At 61.3% G+C, this 15,038-nt stretch overlaps 1 protein-coding gene across 1 annotated transcript in view; it reads right to left on the minus strand.

Annotated features, from left to right (window-relative positions):
- COL7A1 (collagen type VII alpha 1 chain) overlaps nucleotides 1-11,588 on the minus strand; it is a 29,736-nt gene extending 18,148 nt beyond the window's left edge. Inside the window, exons 1-42 of the mRNA XM_090284683.1 lie at nucleotides 11,515-11,588; nucleotides 11,325-11,410; nucleotides 10,639-10,819; nucleotides 9,851-10,010; nucleotides 9,671-9,764; nucleotides 9,418-9,579; nucleotides 9,048-9,211; nucleotides 8,841-8,970; nucleotides 8,622-8,738; nucleotides 8,373-8,519; nucleotides 8,171-8,287; nucleotides 7,947-8,096; nucleotides 7,732-7,860; nucleotides 7,116-7,259; nucleotides 6,904-7,029; nucleotides 6,658-6,801; nucleotides 6,007-6,126; nucleotides 5,723-5,866; nucleotides 5,362-5,487; nucleotides 5,115-5,261; nucleotides 4,738-4,860; nucleotides 4,372-4,518; nucleotides 3,983-4,117; nucleotides 3,752-3,898; nucleotides 3,534-3,670; nucleotides 3,156-3,282; nucleotides 2,924-3,070; nucleotides 2,666-2,838; nucleotides 2,515-2,550; nucleotides 2,404-2,430; nucleotides 2,279-2,323; nucleotides 2,147-2,209; nucleotides 1,639-1,710; nucleotides 1,509-1,544; nucleotides 1,317-1,352; nucleotides 1,098-1,169; nucleotides 912-989; nucleotides 661-687; nucleotides 525-578; nucleotides 343-405; nucleotides 193-252; nucleotides 42-77 (exon numbers count right to left, since the gene is read on the minus strand). Of these exons, the coding sequence (XP_090140809.1) occupies nucleotides 42-77; nucleotides 193-252; nucleotides 343-405; nucleotides 525-578; nucleotides 661-687; nucleotides 912-989; nucleotides 1,098-1,169; nucleotides 1,317-1,352; nucleotides 1,509-1,544; nucleotides 1,639-1,710; nucleotides 2,147-2,209; nucleotides 2,279-2,323; nucleotides 2,404-2,430; nucleotides 2,515-2,550; nucleotides 2,666-2,838; nucleotides 2,924-3,070; nucleotides 3,156-3,282; nucleotides 3,534-3,670; nucleotides 3,752-3,898; nucleotides 3,983-4,117; nucleotides 4,372-4,518; nucleotides 4,738-4,860; nucleotides 5,115-5,261; nucleotides 5,362-5,487; nucleotides 5,723-5,866; nucleotides 6,007-6,126; nucleotides 6,658-6,801; nucleotides 6,904-7,029; nucleotides 7,116-7,259; nucleotides 7,732-7,860; nucleotides 7,947-8,096; nucleotides 8,171-8,287; nucleotides 8,373-8,519; nucleotides 8,622-8,738; nucleotides 8,841-8,970; nucleotides 9,048-9,211; nucleotides 9,418-9,579; nucleotides 9,671-9,764; nucleotides 9,851-10,010; nucleotides 10,639-10,819; nucleotides 11,325-11,409 (4,428 nt within the window). The 5' untranslated portion in view covers nucleotide 11,410; nucleotides 11,515-11,588. The remainder of the gene's footprint in view (nucleotides 1-41; nucleotides 78-192; nucleotides 253-342; nucleotides 406-524; nucleotides 579-660; nucleotides 688-911; nucleotides 990-1,097; nucleotides 1,170-1,316; nucleotides 1,353-1,508; nucleotides 1,545-1,638; nucleotides 1,711-2,146; nucleotides 2,210-2,278; nucleotides 2,324-2,403; nucleotides 2,431-2,514; nucleotides 2,551-2,665; nucleotides 2,839-2,923; nucleotides 3,071-3,155; nucleotides 3,283-3,533; nucleotides 3,671-3,751; nucleotides 3,899-3,982; nucleotides 4,118-4,371; nucleotides 4,519-4,737; nucleotides 4,861-5,114; nucleotides 5,262-5,361; nucleotides 5,488-5,722; nucleotides 5,867-6,006; nucleotides 6,127-6,657; nucleotides 6,802-6,903; nucleotides 7,030-7,115; nucleotides 7,260-7,731; nucleotides 7,861-7,946; nucleotides 8,097-8,170; nucleotides 8,288-8,372; nucleotides 8,520-8,621; nucleotides 8,739-8,840; nucleotides 8,971-9,047; nucleotides 9,212-9,417; nucleotides 9,580-9,670; nucleotides 9,765-9,850; nucleotides 10,011-10,638; nucleotides 10,820-11,324; nucleotides 11,411-11,514) is intronic.
- Between the last annotated feature and the right edge of the window lie 3,450 nt (nucleotides 11,589-15,038).

The raw sequence follows: 15,038 nt of genomic DNA on the forward strand, positions 1-15,038 counted from the left end.
GTGTCTCCCCTCATACCATGCCTCCCTAAAATGGCACTTACTTTGGGGCCGGCATCTCCGGGAGATCCCCGTAGGCCCTGGAAAAGGTTCGGGGATTTAGGTTTGGGCGTAGGATGGAGTAGAAGGTGGATGATTGAGGGTCAGAGCTGGAGCCCCGCCCACCACTATCAGAATCCCTGGCCCGACACTTACCCGCTCGCCCGGGGTCCCGGGTTGTCCTGGGAGGCCTGGGTCTCCATCCTCACAGTCACCCTGAAGGAGAAACAGATGGAAGGAGACCCTGCCCCCCGGCACCTGGAGCCCCTGCTCCAGAACTAGACACCAAGAGGTGAGGTACCCTACCTTTTCCCCTTTTTCCCCAGAAGGGCCAGCTGGGCCTCGAGGCCCGGGGTTTCCAGGAAGGCCCTAGGAGAAAGTGAGTAAAAATGTGAGCCCCCAACTATGAGGCTCAGCACCCACCCACTGCCCCAGCGGAGCCCCCAGCCCCTCTATCCACATCATGAACATGGCCCCCAGGGTCTCACCGGCAGCCCGGGGTCCCCTGGAACACTGTCGCCAACACCTGGGCCAGGGGGGCCCTGGGAAAGAGCAGCTGGTCAGAGGATGGTCAAGGGGAATCAGACTTCAAGCCACCCCCTGCATACCTTGTCCCTCACTTACCCGCTCTCCACGATCACCTTTGTCACCCTGGAAGACAGATCATGACTTCATGACCCTGGACCACACCTCCACTCCCCAAGTTACCCGGAGGAATGAGGGTCATGGGATCCAATTGGATTATGAAGGTCATGGAGGAACTGAAGGGGTCAAGGGTTCACATGGGCTCAGAATGACCATTAGGGTTTAAATGGAGTCACCAGGTCACTGGATCACATGGAGGTCATGAGACCATATGGGGGTCATGCTGTCACCTTCACAGCCATTCCAGGAAGTCCTGGGGAACCACGGGGTCCCGGGTCCCCCAGTGGGCCACGAGGTCCAGGAGGGCCCTGATGGAGGAGACAAAGTATAAAGAACAACCCTCCTGCCCCGCTCTCGCGCTGCCTCCTGTGGCTCCCCAACACACATCAATGGCCTCCACATACCCTAGAACTTACCGGATGTCCAGGGTCCCCTTTCTTCCCAGGAAGGCCTGGGCCCTCCCCGTCAGTGACTCGTCCAGGCTCTCCCTGCAGGGATAGAGAGCAGCAGGCAGGATTCTGGTAACGGGACCCTTGAGGTGGGAGAGGCCCCGCGAGGTGTCCCAGCTATTCCTTATGATGCCCTGCAGTGTCTGGCTTGGGGCAACCCTGCTCCTCCTTGCCTGTTTCACCTACCGGCTCCCCCTTTGGGCCTTGAGGTCCTTGCTCTCCCTGAGGACAAAACAGAGTAAAGGGTGATGCTTGGTCTCAGGTGAGTCTCAGGGTGGGCCTTCATGGGCTAACAGCACCCCACAACTTCAGGTTCCCACTCGGCAGAAAGAACTCTGGGAAGATGTTGGGAGAGCAGAGAAGGGACAGCAAACTTACCCGTTCTCCACGAAGGCCAGGCTGCCCTGGGGAGCCCTGTAAATGGAAGCCAGAGTCAGGAGAGTCAGACCACCCCTCCTACCCAAGCAAAGTGTCCCACTTGTGACCAACAAGGGCAAGGCTCACCCACCTCTGGGCCAGGCGGTCCAGGAATCCCAGGGAGGCCAGGGCTGCCTGGATCTCCATCTGCCCCAGGGGAGCCCTAAGAAAGCAAACTGATCAGGGCAGGAAGGGACCCTTCCTCAGTGACCCTGGCTTGTTGGAGGAGCCCAGACTATTCTTCATCAGGATTCCTCATCCTGCAGGCCCCCGAATGCTGTTGGGGTGGTGCAGGGGGGCAGGGAGAGGCCCCTTGGAGCCAGATGGAGCCTAAGCCCAGGCACACGCGCAGTGATGAGGCAGAGGGCCTCCCTGCCCGGGACTGAGAACTTCCACCAGGCGCGCTGGGGGACGCCAAAACCCCACTGGCCTCTCTACTACAGACTCCTCCCCAGAGTCTCGGGTGGGCTTTATAATATCCAGTGAGGCTTCGGGAGATACCCTGTGGTTCTAACTCTGCTCTTCCCTCCTCTCTTCCCCAAACCCTCAGGAAACACCAAGGAGCTTCTTAGGGGCACCTCAGTGGTCTTCACACTCACCCTGTCGCCCTTCGCAGTGAAACTGCCGGGGGGACCCTGGGGGCCAGGAGCACCGATCCTGCCCTGAGAGGAGAGTGGGTGAGGAGGCTATATGCCAGTGAGGGCGCAGAGGACAGGTATGGGGGCACTCACCGGGAGGCCGGGGGGGCCAGGAGGCCCGTCTTGTCCACTCAGGCCCTAGAAAGGGGGGTCAGTGAGACCTGTGCTGCCAATGCTCTGCCCCCAACCCCCAACCCTTCTCAAGCAGGGCTACTCACCTTCGCTCCGGGGTCCCCCTTCTGGCCCTGGGGAAAGACATGTTGGACAAGAGTCAGAGTGGCCAACCACAGGTGTGGCCCTTGCCCACCCTCTCAACCCCAGACACTTACCTTTGGACAGCGCACGGTGCAAGGCTGTGGCTGTGGCTGTGGGCACAGGGTCTCCTTGAGGGAGGCAGTTCTACCAAGCACCCCCAGGCCTCCTCTTCTCTATGACCTAGCCTCCCTACCACCACCCCGACTCCTGAAGCCCCTTCCAAACCTGGGTGGCCGAAGCTGCCTGACACAGAGCTATTGCCAGACTACTGATTGCCTGGTCCAAGCTTGGACCATCATCCACAGCAAAGAAGGTCTGAACAGGGTCCATGCCCGGCACCAAGCGACGCAGCTGTTCTGGGTCAGCTCCCGCCAGGCCCAAGATGATGACTTGGAGCCCTAAGGAGGGGTCCGGAAGCCTGCATGACAACCCCGCTGGGGCCACCCTATGCCAGACCCTATCCCCACCAGCCCTACACCTCACCAGCAGCCTGGGCCTCGCGGATAGGGTTGACGATGTCACCTCTCAAGGGCTCATCTACTAGCAGAACCATCACCCCTGGCACTTGCTGGCGGCGTCCAGGAGCATCTGGTGCCAACAGGTATCGCTGAGCTGTCACCACGGCTGTGCCTGGGAGAAATGGCATGTCAGAACCCAGGGGCACCAAGCTCCTAACAGGGAAGCCCCAAGAGTCCATGTTCACTGAATTCCTTACCCAGGTTGTTCCCACTTGGGTCCACGTAGGGGATGTTGCGGATCTTCTGCAGGATGACGCCAGGGTCATGGGAGCTGTTCAGCGGGAACAGCGGAGAGGGCCGGTGACTGTAGGACAGGAGGCCAACCTGGTGGGGGGTGAGGGACACAGAGCCTGGGGAGGACGACAAAGCAGGGGTGGGGGACACAGAGCCTGGGGGGAGACTAAATCCGAACTATTAGGGGTCAGCAGTGATGGCAGGAGAGGGAGCCAAGCAGCAGGTGAGGAGATCTGGACCCTGGGGAAGGGCTGGGAGAGAGCCTGGACCGATGGTGGGGTGGAGCCCAGGGTGGGGGAGGGCTGGGACAGACAGGGGTCTAGCTGCTTCTGGGACCAAACCTGGACCGCCTGTGGCCCAAGAGGCCCGAGGGCAAACACCAGACGCCCCAGGGCTCTCTTCACAGCCTCTGACCGATGCGCATTGTCCCGAGTGGTGTGCAGCAGGAACACCACGTCCATCAGGCCATGGGGACACGCTGCAGGAAGGAGGCTGTGTTACTGAAGCGGTCGGAGCAGATAGCTAGCCCCTTAGGTCCCTCCCACTGTGCCCACCATACCTGGGCTATGTGTGACAGAGGCCTCAGGACCTTTTACACCCTCCCGGACAGGTGTCAGGGAGAAGGTGTAGGAGACGCCAGGCTTTAGCCCTGTTACCTGCTGGGAGCCCGAGATCCCAGGAAGTGTTTGTGAGGCCCCAGGCTTCTCTGCAGAGGACAGCACTCAGTTACACAGGAGGCCCTCCCTGGAGCCCCACTGCCAGCTCACCCCAGCCCTGGCCTCCCCTTCACCTTGGCCAAGGCCTTCGCGTGGCCTCCAGGATAGGATGTAGCTGGACACCCCAGACACTGGGGTCCAGGCCAGAGTCACTGAGTCAATTGAAGTGTCTACCACGCGCAGTTCCGTGCTTCGGACACGAGGTGACTCTAAAGGAGGAATCAAAGGCCAGGGATCAGAGTCTGTGCCCTGAGAACCCAGAGGGGAGAGATCTAAGGGGATCCTGGGGCAGGTTCATTTTAGTGGAAGACGTGTCACGGGAGTCATGCTGGGGCCACCCCAGGGTCAGGAGAGGTAGGGGAGCTACAGGAGAAGTCACTCAGGTCATGGGGAGCAGAAAGTCAGCATGGGCCGTGAGTGGGGAAAAGAGCACACCCAGGAAGGATGGGCCCTCTGGGCTCACCAGTGTACGCAGTCACTTCCGTGGGGGGCCCTTCTCCAGAAGGCCACAAGACACTCAGCCACACGTGGTATGGGGTTGCTGGCTCCAGCCCGTCCAGTTCATAGGTGCTGAGCTCAGGCCCCAGGAACCGAGACTGTTCCTGGCCCCCTGGGCAGGCATGAAGCGTGAGGGCGGGAGGCCCGTGGGCGGAGGTTACAGCCCAGCGTTAATGGACCCGCTCGCCTCACTGACCCTCACCTTTCTTACTGACAATGAGCTCACCAGCTTCGCTGACTGGCCCTGCCCACTCTCACTGACCTCGCCCCCTTCGCTGCCCACAGCCCCACCCACAGTGGTCCCTAACCCCCTACCGAGGTCCCTTCTCACCCTCGGGTCGCCAACGCAGGCGGAAGCCGTGTGCTCCAGGCACGGGCTGCCAGAGCAGCCTCAGCGAGTGCTCCCCTCGCTGCACTACACGAAGGGCCTCCAGGGCTGGTGGCTCCTCAGGTGCTTGAGGGAAAGCATGAGAATCAGAGAGGCTCCGCCCCTTGGCCCCTGCGCCAATCCGAAACCACCCGTGGAACACGCACCACCCCCAACCGGCCCCTCTGCCTATATCAGGCTTCATCCTGCCTCCATCCTTAGACCCCGCCCCCAAAGGCTCTATAAATCTCTGGTCCCTAATCCAATCCCGGGCACAAACCCCACCCCTAAAAAGTCCAGGTCATCAATCCAAGGCTCGCCCTAGTCCAAGCTCCGCCTACGCGTAGTGATGACAATGGAGACAGGTGGGCCCTCGCGGTCTCCGACCAGTGCAGTCACTCGCACCGAATAGCTGACTCCGCCTTCGAGGCCCCGTATTTCTGCCGAGTCTGTGTTTCCTGGTAGTATCTGTTGTTTTGTGGGGCCAGCTGTCCAGGCGAGCACAGGTCAATGGTCAGAGGTGGGGGTGGCTAAGCAGAGGGGGCAAGCGCAGCCACAGAGGACAAGGGCAGGGTCAAGGAACCATACCCTCGCTCCGGCCCCAGGCCAGTCTGTAGGCTGTGGCTCCAGGGACACCCACCCAGGTGATCCGCAGAACATCACTGGTAGCATTGAGGATCTGCAGCTTTGACACACTACCCACCGGCTCAGGATCTGGGGGCAGAGAAAGGGTAAGGGGTCAGAGGTCACTAAGTGGCTGGCAGAGAACAAGATGGCAGCACAGGCATGCATGGTCAGAGTGAGGTTAGTGTGGACAAGTCAGCTTAGGAAACCCGCGAGAGGGAGGAGGTCAGTGCTTTGCAGTGGGCAGTGTGGAGCAGCCAGGAATACACAGTAAGGCAAGGGTAGCCAATGAGATGTGGTTGGGAGCTGTCCAGGGTCCACTCACCGGTCCTCACAACCACAGAAGTGGGGGGCCCATCTACACCGTCCACGGTGGCCCACACGTGCACTGTGTACTCAGTATCTGGCTCCAGCCCATCCAGCTCAGCCACTGTGGTCTCCCCAGAAACCAGCTGAGACTTCTCTGGGCCTGGGAGTGAGGGTGGAGGCAGCTCCAGGAATAGCCAGGCTCTGGCCCCCAGGTCTGTATCCCAACCTGTATCCCACCCAGACCTGCCTCCCTATAACCTTCCGAGACCTCTGGTCCCCTCCAAAACCTCTGATCCCCACCGTGGCCTGAGCGCCAGGAAATCCTGTATCTGATGGCACCAGGAATCTTGTTCCAAGCAATGATGACAGATGAGCTGCTGGTCTGAGTCACGTGGACTGTCCTTACTGGGCCCAGCGGGTCTGAGGGGAGAGGCAATGGGGGATCTGATGGGGGAGGCAGTGGGGCCATCTATCAGGGAAGGCTACTGAAGCCTGATAGGAGGCTAGTATATGACAGCGGAGGTAAGTGAGTGGGTCAGATAAGGGAAGAAGCGGGGCTCCTGGCAGAGGGGACAATGGGAACCTGAGGTGGCCGGCAACAGGAATCTGACAGGAGGGTCTGACAGAGGAGGTAACAGGGTTCCTAGGGAGGTGTTAGGAGGCAACGAGGAGCCTGACAAAGGAGGAAGTGTAAGTCTCGGAGGAGAGCTGGGTCCAGCGGAAAAGACGATCGGGACCTGAGCGAAGAAGGGGTGTAAATTCGAAGGCAAAGGTAGAGGGGTCCTCGGTGAGAGACAGAGGAGTCTGAAGAGGGCAGTGGCTTAGGAGGGGGCACGGGAGACTGCAGGCAGAAGCGGGGGCTCCGAGGGAGGAGGCAATGGGAGTCAGCCCGCGGAGGCTGGAGATCCGAGGAGGAGCAAGGGTCTGAGAGGGAAGGCCTGGGGGTCTGACCAGTTCGAGCCAGGATGACCGCAGGGGGGCCTGCCTCTCTCCCTCGCAGTGCTGACACAGCCACCTGGTAGGAGGTTCCAGGCCGCAACCCCGTGATATCCGTGGCTGTAGATTCTGGCGACAATGTCTGGCTGGACTCCGGACCTAGGGTGAGAGGGAAGCGTTGGCATGGCTGCTGCCGGCCCCCGCAGTCCCCCATACCCTGATCATTCCCCTCGGCAACCCTCCCACACACCCTGCACTCACCACTGTCTGTCCTCCAGGTAACCCGAAACCCACTGGCACCAGGAACAGGTCCCCAGGCCACTCTTACTCGAGTTGCATCTGATGCCACCACTCGCAGCCCTGGGATGGCAAGTGAGGTTTCCGGCTCTGGGGGTGAAAGACAGAGGTCAGGGGTCAAGACTAGGATCCAGTGAGTCAGGCAGCTGCCCCCACGTCCCTCCTGTGGTGCTCACCCCGGCGGACAGTGATGGTACTGGCACTGCCCTCTCGGGTGCCCACTCGCGCAGACACTCGCACCGTGTAGCTCAGCCCAGCCCGGACATCATCCAAGTCAAAGGCTGTCTGACTCCCAGGAAGCATCAGGGTCCGCTCAACCCCTAAGAGGGAAGGCAGGGTAAGCAGGCAGGGGTCCAGGAGACAAGGATGTGGGATGATGGTCGTCAGCGATTGACAGAGATACGGGATGAAAAGGGTCAGTGAGGGATGGGCCAGAGGATGAAGAGGGTGAGAGATGAGGAAGAGGGAGTCAGTGATGGACAGTGACACGGAATAACAAGGGGCAGGGACGACTGGGGGTCCAGGATGACAGGGCTCAGTGGACAGTGATGTGCGTTGACAGGTCACTGATAGTGAAGTAGGGTGACAAGGGTCTGTATTGGATGGGGACGTGGGATGAGGGGTCAGCGTGGACAGTGCTCACAGCTGGGTGGATGGAAAGGAGACAGGAGGAGTCTGTGGAGAGCCGGCAGTGGAAGGAGATGGGGTGAGGGTGCCATCAGACCCCGAGGGCTCAAACTTGTGTGTGTGTGTGTGTGTGTTTGGGGTGGGTTCTGGCTGGGTCTACCTCACCCTGAGTGACGCGTACAGTGATGCGGTACTCGGTGGCACCGGGGACTGGGTTCCAGGACACTCGCACCCGCTGCCCTGGCAGCTGGGTCGCCTGTAGATTCGTCACCGGGCCCACAGGCTGCTCTGGCCCTGTTGGAGAACACGGCGTGAGAGGCGCCCTGGAGCCCGTCCCTGTCCTGCGCCCTCTCACCCGGCCAGGCCCACTGAGCCCTCACCTGTGGGGACCACAGCTGCAGGTGTGGCCACCTCTCGGCCCTCCAGCAGGGTGTAGAGCGTGAATCGATACTCAGTGCCTGGCTGCAGCCCATCCAGCTGGTAGCGGGTCACGTGAGAGGGCAGCACCACCTTCTGAGGCACCTCCAAGCCTGCGTGACGACAGGGTCCGGCCAGCTGAAGCCAAGCCCCAACCCTGCCTGTCTCCCCTCCCCGCTGCACTGACCACTCTCGCGCCGCCACTCCAGCCGGTAGCCACGGGCCTCAGGCACCGCGTTCCAGGAAAGGAGGATGGATGTGGGGCCCAGGATGACCGGGCGCAGCGTCTGCTCCACAGGAGTGTCTGCCCAGGGCACAAGGGACGTCAGTGGCCTCCATGCCCTGGCTGCCTGTCCACCCGGCCTGAAGAGCGCGCCCAGCCTTCTTACCAGTGCGGGCAGTCAGGGAGGTGGCAGACCCCACACCACGGCCAAGCAGGGCGCTCACGGTCACCTCATAGTCTGTGCCGGGCTCCAGGCCATGAAGCAACACTGACCCCTGCCCAGGGCCCAGCTCCTGCTGCTGCGCGGCCCCACCTGTACGGGGTGCACAGAGGGGTCAGCGGGTCTTGCAGACTCAGGACTCCACAATCCCGTCTGAGGTGCAGACACTCCCCTCAACCCCCACCTCTCGCTCACCACTGCGGACCCGCCATGTCACACGGTAGCCAGTGGCACCTGGCACACTCCGCCAGGCCAGCAGGAGGCTGTGGGCTGTGGTGTTCTGGATGGTCAGCTCCGGCCCTTCCAGGGCAGCTGCAGGGAGGTCCCACCAGGGGTTAGTGGAGTCAGGAGTGGGGAGGGGTCCCTGGGGTGGGTGGTTAGGTGGGTGGGTCAGAGGTTAGCAGAACTGCTCACCGGTCCGTGCAGTCCCGCTCACAGCCTCCCCGATGCTGTTGGCGTACAGGGCAACCACGGTTACTTGGTACTCGGTCAGTGGCCGGAGACCCTGCAGTCGAATGCTGTTTTCACCAGCAGGGACGCTCACCTGCCCAGGGTCAGAGGTCACTTTGTCTTGCCCAGCCAAGTCCCCAGTCCTCCACCCACTGCTCCTGACATCTTTACCTCCCGCCGCTCACTCGGCAGTGGCTGTCCCAGCCCCGTCAGGGGAGTGTACTGGACCTTGTAGCCAGTCACAGGGCCACTGGCCGCTGTCCACTGTACTCTCAAGGATTGACTGCCTGGCTCAGACAGCACCAGGTCTCGTGGACCAGAGATGGAGTCCTCGGCTGGGAAGGGAGAAATCAGGTGGCAGGAACAGGGATCAGCACTTACAATGAGGCGTTTGGGGTCCAGGGTCAGGAGCACAGGGGGTAGGGTCAGCCCCTCCAGGGCAGGATAGAAGACAGCATCCCCAGCTTGGTGTCGGGAGCACATGAAACGGGGTTGGGGCCAGAGGTCCGGGTCAGGGCACACAAAATGGGCAGGGACTCACGGGGCAGGGTCACGGGCACACCGCCAGCAGTGGTGCACACTCTCCGGGAAACGAGGGGCAGCAGCGTCCTCAAGATGCTGAAGTCGTTGACGAAGAAGAAGAAATCACTGGTGGGCTGGGAGGCGACTCGCTTCAGCTCCTCGGGGTCAGCATTCTTGATCCCTGAGGTGATGTCCAATCAGGGCTCAGCTGCCCACATGCCCTCTGACTGGTCCCTGCCCCAGCCAACGTGTCACCCCAGCTGGGTCCTCACCCACAGCAAACAGCCTGACCCCCTGCCCCTTCAGTCTCTGGGCAGCTGGGTCCACCAGGTCCTGGGACTTCCCGTCTGTGATGAGGATGCAGACCTGGGCAGGTGCAGGGGTCAAGTCAGGGCTGCCACAGACACTTAAACTGGGGTCACCCTGGGAGGCATGGTAGGGAGAGAGATCACCTTGGGAACACCAGGTCGGGCCAGCTGGGGCAGGAAGACATGGTCCGCCACATGGAGAATCGCAGCCCCTGTGCGCGTGTTGCCCCCCTTGTAGCTGAGATCACGGATGGCGTGGATCACATCCTCCCCTGAGCCAAGCGCATCCAGGCCAAACTCTGTCCTGTGGGGGTTAGGGGGTGGCAACAGGTGAGGGGCTATGATCTTTCCTAACCCTGGTCTCGAGGAGGCCTCTAGGGTGAGGGCTGTATCAGGTCCCCTTGAGGGTCGGTCCTCTGATTCCCTCCCTCCACCTCTGAAGCCCCCAAGTTAACAAACTCTTCAGGCGTCGCTGTCCTGCCTGTGGCTGGGCCAGGGCAGGCCTGCAACCCTTGGGGCTCGTGGCCTCATGGGACAGGATGTCTGAATAACAATTGCAGAAGGAAGGGCCCAGGTATAGTGAGGTGGACCTTGGCTAGACAGGAAGGCAGTCTGGTGAGTGGGGAAGCTGAAGGCATCAGGGGCTAGAACATGGGGAGTCCAGCAGGCATGGGGCGTCTGAAGCCCCCCCCCCCAATCTCCATCTTCAGATCAGGATACAGGGCCCCTATCTTTGGCAGGGTGCTAGTCTGGAGGTGTCTCCGGTCCCAGGCCTCTGCCTAGGAGATCCCTGCTCTGCCTCCAGAGGAGGTCCTGGCTCGGGGGCTCTAGGTTTCCCAAAGCCAAGCCTAGGGTTTTGGGGATCTTTGCTCCTGTCTGGGGGAAGGGTCCTGGTGGGATGGCTGGGCCCCCAGCTGCCGGCAACCACTCACCGCGGGTCGTCGCTGTACTGCACAGCAGCGAAGCGCACCCCCTGTGCACCCGCTGCTCCGGAGAAGGGCAGCACCAGCCCCTCGAGGAAACCCCGCACTTCGCGGAAGTTGCTGCGGCCGATGGAAGAGGAGCCATCGACCAGGAACACGATGTCAGCGGTGTAAAGGCGCGTGCAGGTCACTGGGGCGGAGAGGAGCAATCACCACCTCCTCTGGGAGCCCTCCTGCCCCCACGGCTCTGTGGTCCCTTGGGACTAGGGGCTGGGCGTAGGGGAGTGGCCCTCATCTGCTGTGCAAACCGGCCCAGCGCGGCTGGGGCCCGAGAGCCCGAGGGGAGCCGAGGTGGCGCCCGGAGACGACTCCCGCAGCCCCACTCCCCTTCCGTGCAGGATTGGTGGGGTGGGGGGTGATCCAGTACGGAGCTTGGCCTCGGGAGGTCAGGCCGGAGTGTCGTGGGGTAGGAAACCCAGCCCGCATCTGGGGAGGCAGAGTTTGGTCTGCACAGGCTAGGGTGCGGTCCGGGAGACGCAGCGCGGGGTCCTGGAGTGTTTGGGGAGTCCAGAGAGACTTAGGGGGCCTGTGCGCAGGGTCGTGCTGGCGGGGCCTGGATCTGGGGTGAAGGCAGAGCGCAGCCGCGGGTGACAGGGTGAGGTGCCCTGGAAGGGGTCCTTCCTTGTCGTGCCCACCTCTCTCCCTGTGCTGGGCCCGCACTGCGGGCGCGCCTGCCAGGATCCCGGCGTAGAGTGCGGCCACCAGGAGTTGGAGCCTCATCCTGGGTGGGGGAAACGGTCAGCCAGGACCCCGCCTCTGTCCCTTGGCCCCCACGGCTTGGCGGGTCCGAGCCCAGCGCTCCCTGAACCCCAGTCCCGGTCTTGCCTGCCGGTCCGCCGGCTCCCGCCGCCAGCCTCCGCCGCAGTCCCGCAGCCACAGCAGAGAAAAGTCCCTAATCCCGGGGGGCGGAGCAGCAGGCGGGGACCCAGGGGCCCGCCTCTACCCACCATCCCAGAGGTCGCCGCCCCCTCCTCCCCCGGACAGATGATCTGACTCCACTTAAGTGTAAAGCCCCCCACCTCCCATGACTTCTGGGAATCTCACAGAAGGTTCTCTACAGACAGATGCTGATGGGGAGCCCTCTCCAACCCTATCTTGGGTCAGAGATGTTGGCTGCTTTAGATCAAACAGAGTGACTAGTGAAGTGACTGCTGGAGGCTAGAATTCTCATAGGTTCCTGGGGACTGAAGAGGCACCAGAATGGGGAGGGGAGGCTACAGCTGGAAATGACTCAACTCCCCCTCCATGGGGTGCCCAGACAAGCCCTCAGGCCATGAATCCCAAAGGCCACTCCTGTGATTCAGCCATCCGTCTGTCTGTTGCGTCTCCTGTGCCGCACCCCAATCCCTTTGATAAGCAAAGCAGCCCCCAACAAATAAGGGCTGGGAGCTCACCCCAGGGAAAGCAAGGCACCACTGGACTGCGCCCAAGTAATGCCCAGCCCCCAACGGAGGGGGGATCCGGGAGAGAATGTGTCATGTTTATGCATCCGTGTCCATCCAGTGCCCTGCATCCCACACCATGCCCTGAACCAGTCCCAGACAGATGCCATCCAGCTGTGCCTGCAGGGAGGGGCTATCCATGTGCAGAGATTGGGACCACCCACAGTGACAGCTCATTTCTAAGGAATTCACCCCCTCCCGTCTACACCCCCTCTGTCCTGCCTCAGGCCAGGTCCCCCTACCTACACCTCCTTGAACCTACTCTTCTTGAAGACCCACTTCCACCCATCATCCCACCAGGCCCAAAGGCCACCCTGGGCTTCTCTCCTGCCTGCCCTCACAGTCCACCCATAGTTCCAGCTTCATAACTACCCTTGTCCCACACAACAGCCCCCCTTAACTAGCTCGACTCCCCCTCATCTCCCTCAGTGGGCTTCTGTGACTGTGGGAAGGCCCTCACAACAGCCCCACCCCCTCAGGTCAAGGCCACTATCTTGAGGGGACTCTTTGCAAATTTATGTATATGTGTTCATTAGAGAGGGTGACACTAGGCAGAGATGCTCCCAAGAATGCAGGCCCCTGGTTTTTTTCTCCTGCCAGTCCTAGATAATTTTCAGAAGCCCAGAAAGTACATCTACACTTATTACTGCCATCAAGCCCCTTCCAGCATGCCTGGCCCCGCAGCCTCCCCTGGGGATGCCAAGGCCGAGAGGGGAGAGATGGGGACAGCACTTCTGCTAAACTTGTCTCCCCTGGGCTCCTCCAGGTCTAAGCCTTCGAGGATAGCCAGAGCTGGGGGCATTTAAGTCCATTTATGCTGCCTGTTATCCTATGACCCACAAGGCAGAGGCTATGTTTTATTACTGACCCCTCCCCCAAATTATCCTAGGAGGCAGTGCTGTGACCCATGGGTTCCAGAACCTTCTTCCAAGATCGAGGTCTGAGACACAGGCTGGGACCCACCACCACAGCAGAGAACCAGACATGTTCATGTACAGAGGCAGCCCCTGCCCCAGGACCTTCCCCTTCTCTTGCCCAGCAAGGGTGGGTGAGAACAGGATAGAACAGGCACATGGTTTGGATACAAGTGTGGGCTGAGCCTTTAGGGGAGACTAGAGGCCCAGCTGAGAGGGTGTTTAAGCAAACCTCAACAGAACCAAGAGGGACCCCCAAAAGAAAGGAAGGCTGCCCGCTGTAAGGAGGTCAAAGGGTGCCTGAGATGGTGTTGGGAAGGTAGAAGCAAGGCTGGGGGTGAGTACGTGTTGGGTACTCCTGGGAGGCTCAGGAGCAGGGCTGTGGTCCTCTGAGGGCCCTGGCTGCAGCCTCCAGGCAGGCAAACAACCCAGACACAGCCCCAGAGGCCCGCGTCCTCCATCAGGGCAGTGGGGACCCAGGGCTGTGTCCTCCCTCCCACCCTCCCTTGGACATTTCCCTCTCTGGCTCCAGCCACCACCTCTGCCAGATGGCACTGTCATCTGCTCCCAACCGGGGCACCTATTCAGGGTTCTAGCCTCACATGCCTCATTGTCCCAGACAATCCAAACGTCTTCCAGAACCATGGCCAAAAGCTGGCCAGGAGTTCCTCCTCCTCCCCAGGGACCCTGGCCCTGCTGAGAAGGCTGCCCTGCTCCTGAGGCGCAGAGCCCGTTCCAGTTCTTCCTACGGCCATGGCCTCTGCTCTGCCACAGTGCAGCTCTGCAGGACCCCACGGAAACCCAGCCAGAGCCCCCACACTGAAACTCGGGCTGACCCAGTCAGCTCTCCTCCCAGAACTTCCAACGTCCCTGCCCACGTGCCTCCTGAGTCCAGATCAAACTCCCCGGCTTGGTGCGAAGGTCCAGGAGCTCGAGCTCTCGTGTGTCCAGTACACCTGAAGCCTTTGAGGGTCAAGCCTGGGCTTGGAAGTCAAGTTCCATCCCTCGGGAGCTCAAGCTTGGGCATGTTCCCCATCCTGGTGTGCTGCACCTGTAAGCACCCAGGGGTGAGCCCATCAGGCTCTGTGGTCCACAGCTTTTCTCCAGCGGTCAGAGCGGCAGGACCTGTGCCCCCCAGCCCTGAGCTCCAGAAGCGCTTGACAGTTATCTCGTAATTGAAGACCTGCGGCCACCAACAGAGGGGAGGGAACAGCACTGGGGCAGGGCAGGAGACTCAGGGGTTGTTGCCAGCTGTGAGGCTGGGATGCTGGGGTTTCTTCTGAAGTCCTCAACAACCCTGGACCCAGGACCCTGCACACCTCCTCATAGGAGAGGCCAGCCCCCCACTGCCATTTCCCCGGGGCTCCCAGGGAACCTGACTGCAGGAGGGGTGATGAGCAGGACCCGGGCACATAGGTGGCAAGGGGACTACAGCTGAGAACTCTGCCAGGCCCTGGCTGCCTCAGGGAGATGGGGAGGGGACCCTTGAGCCAGCAGCTCAGGACTTGCCTGGGAGACCTCGTTAAGGGAGGGGGCTCAGGTCCCACTGAGCTCAGGGATATTCTTGGAGCCTGAGTCAGCAGCAAGCAAACCCAGGCAAAGGATTTTTTGCCCTGCCTGTCCAGGCAGCAGTTAGAAACCAAATGGGAACACAATGCCCCAGGCTAGCCTCCTCCCAGAACCCAGAGTAAACACACGAAGGTGGCTTCCTCAGGGACTGGGGGACCAGGGCCCACCAGAGGGTGACTGCACAGGGCCCACCGCAGGGGCTTCCCACCTGAGTCCCCAGCATGGGACCTCTGTCAGTGCAAAGGCTGCGTGTGCAGTTCCCACAGACTCCCACGCCTCAGTCTTGGGACAGGCTAGCCAGGAGCATCCCCCACGTGGCTAAGTGGGAACATCTGGCCCCGGCTCCCTGCAGGCATCAAAGGCTTCCGGCCTCCCTGCTGCAGGCCCCGTACTTGCCCCCGGCTGAGGACACAGAGCCTGCGGG

This window comes from Furipterus horrens, unplaced genomic scaffold, assembly GCF_987537825.1.
Source record: "Furipterus horrens unplaced genomic scaffold, mFurHor1.1.pri manual_scaffold_7, whole genome shotgun sequence".
NCBI lineage: Eukaryota > Metazoa > Chordata > Mammalia > Chiroptera > Furipteridae > Furipterus > Furipterus horrens.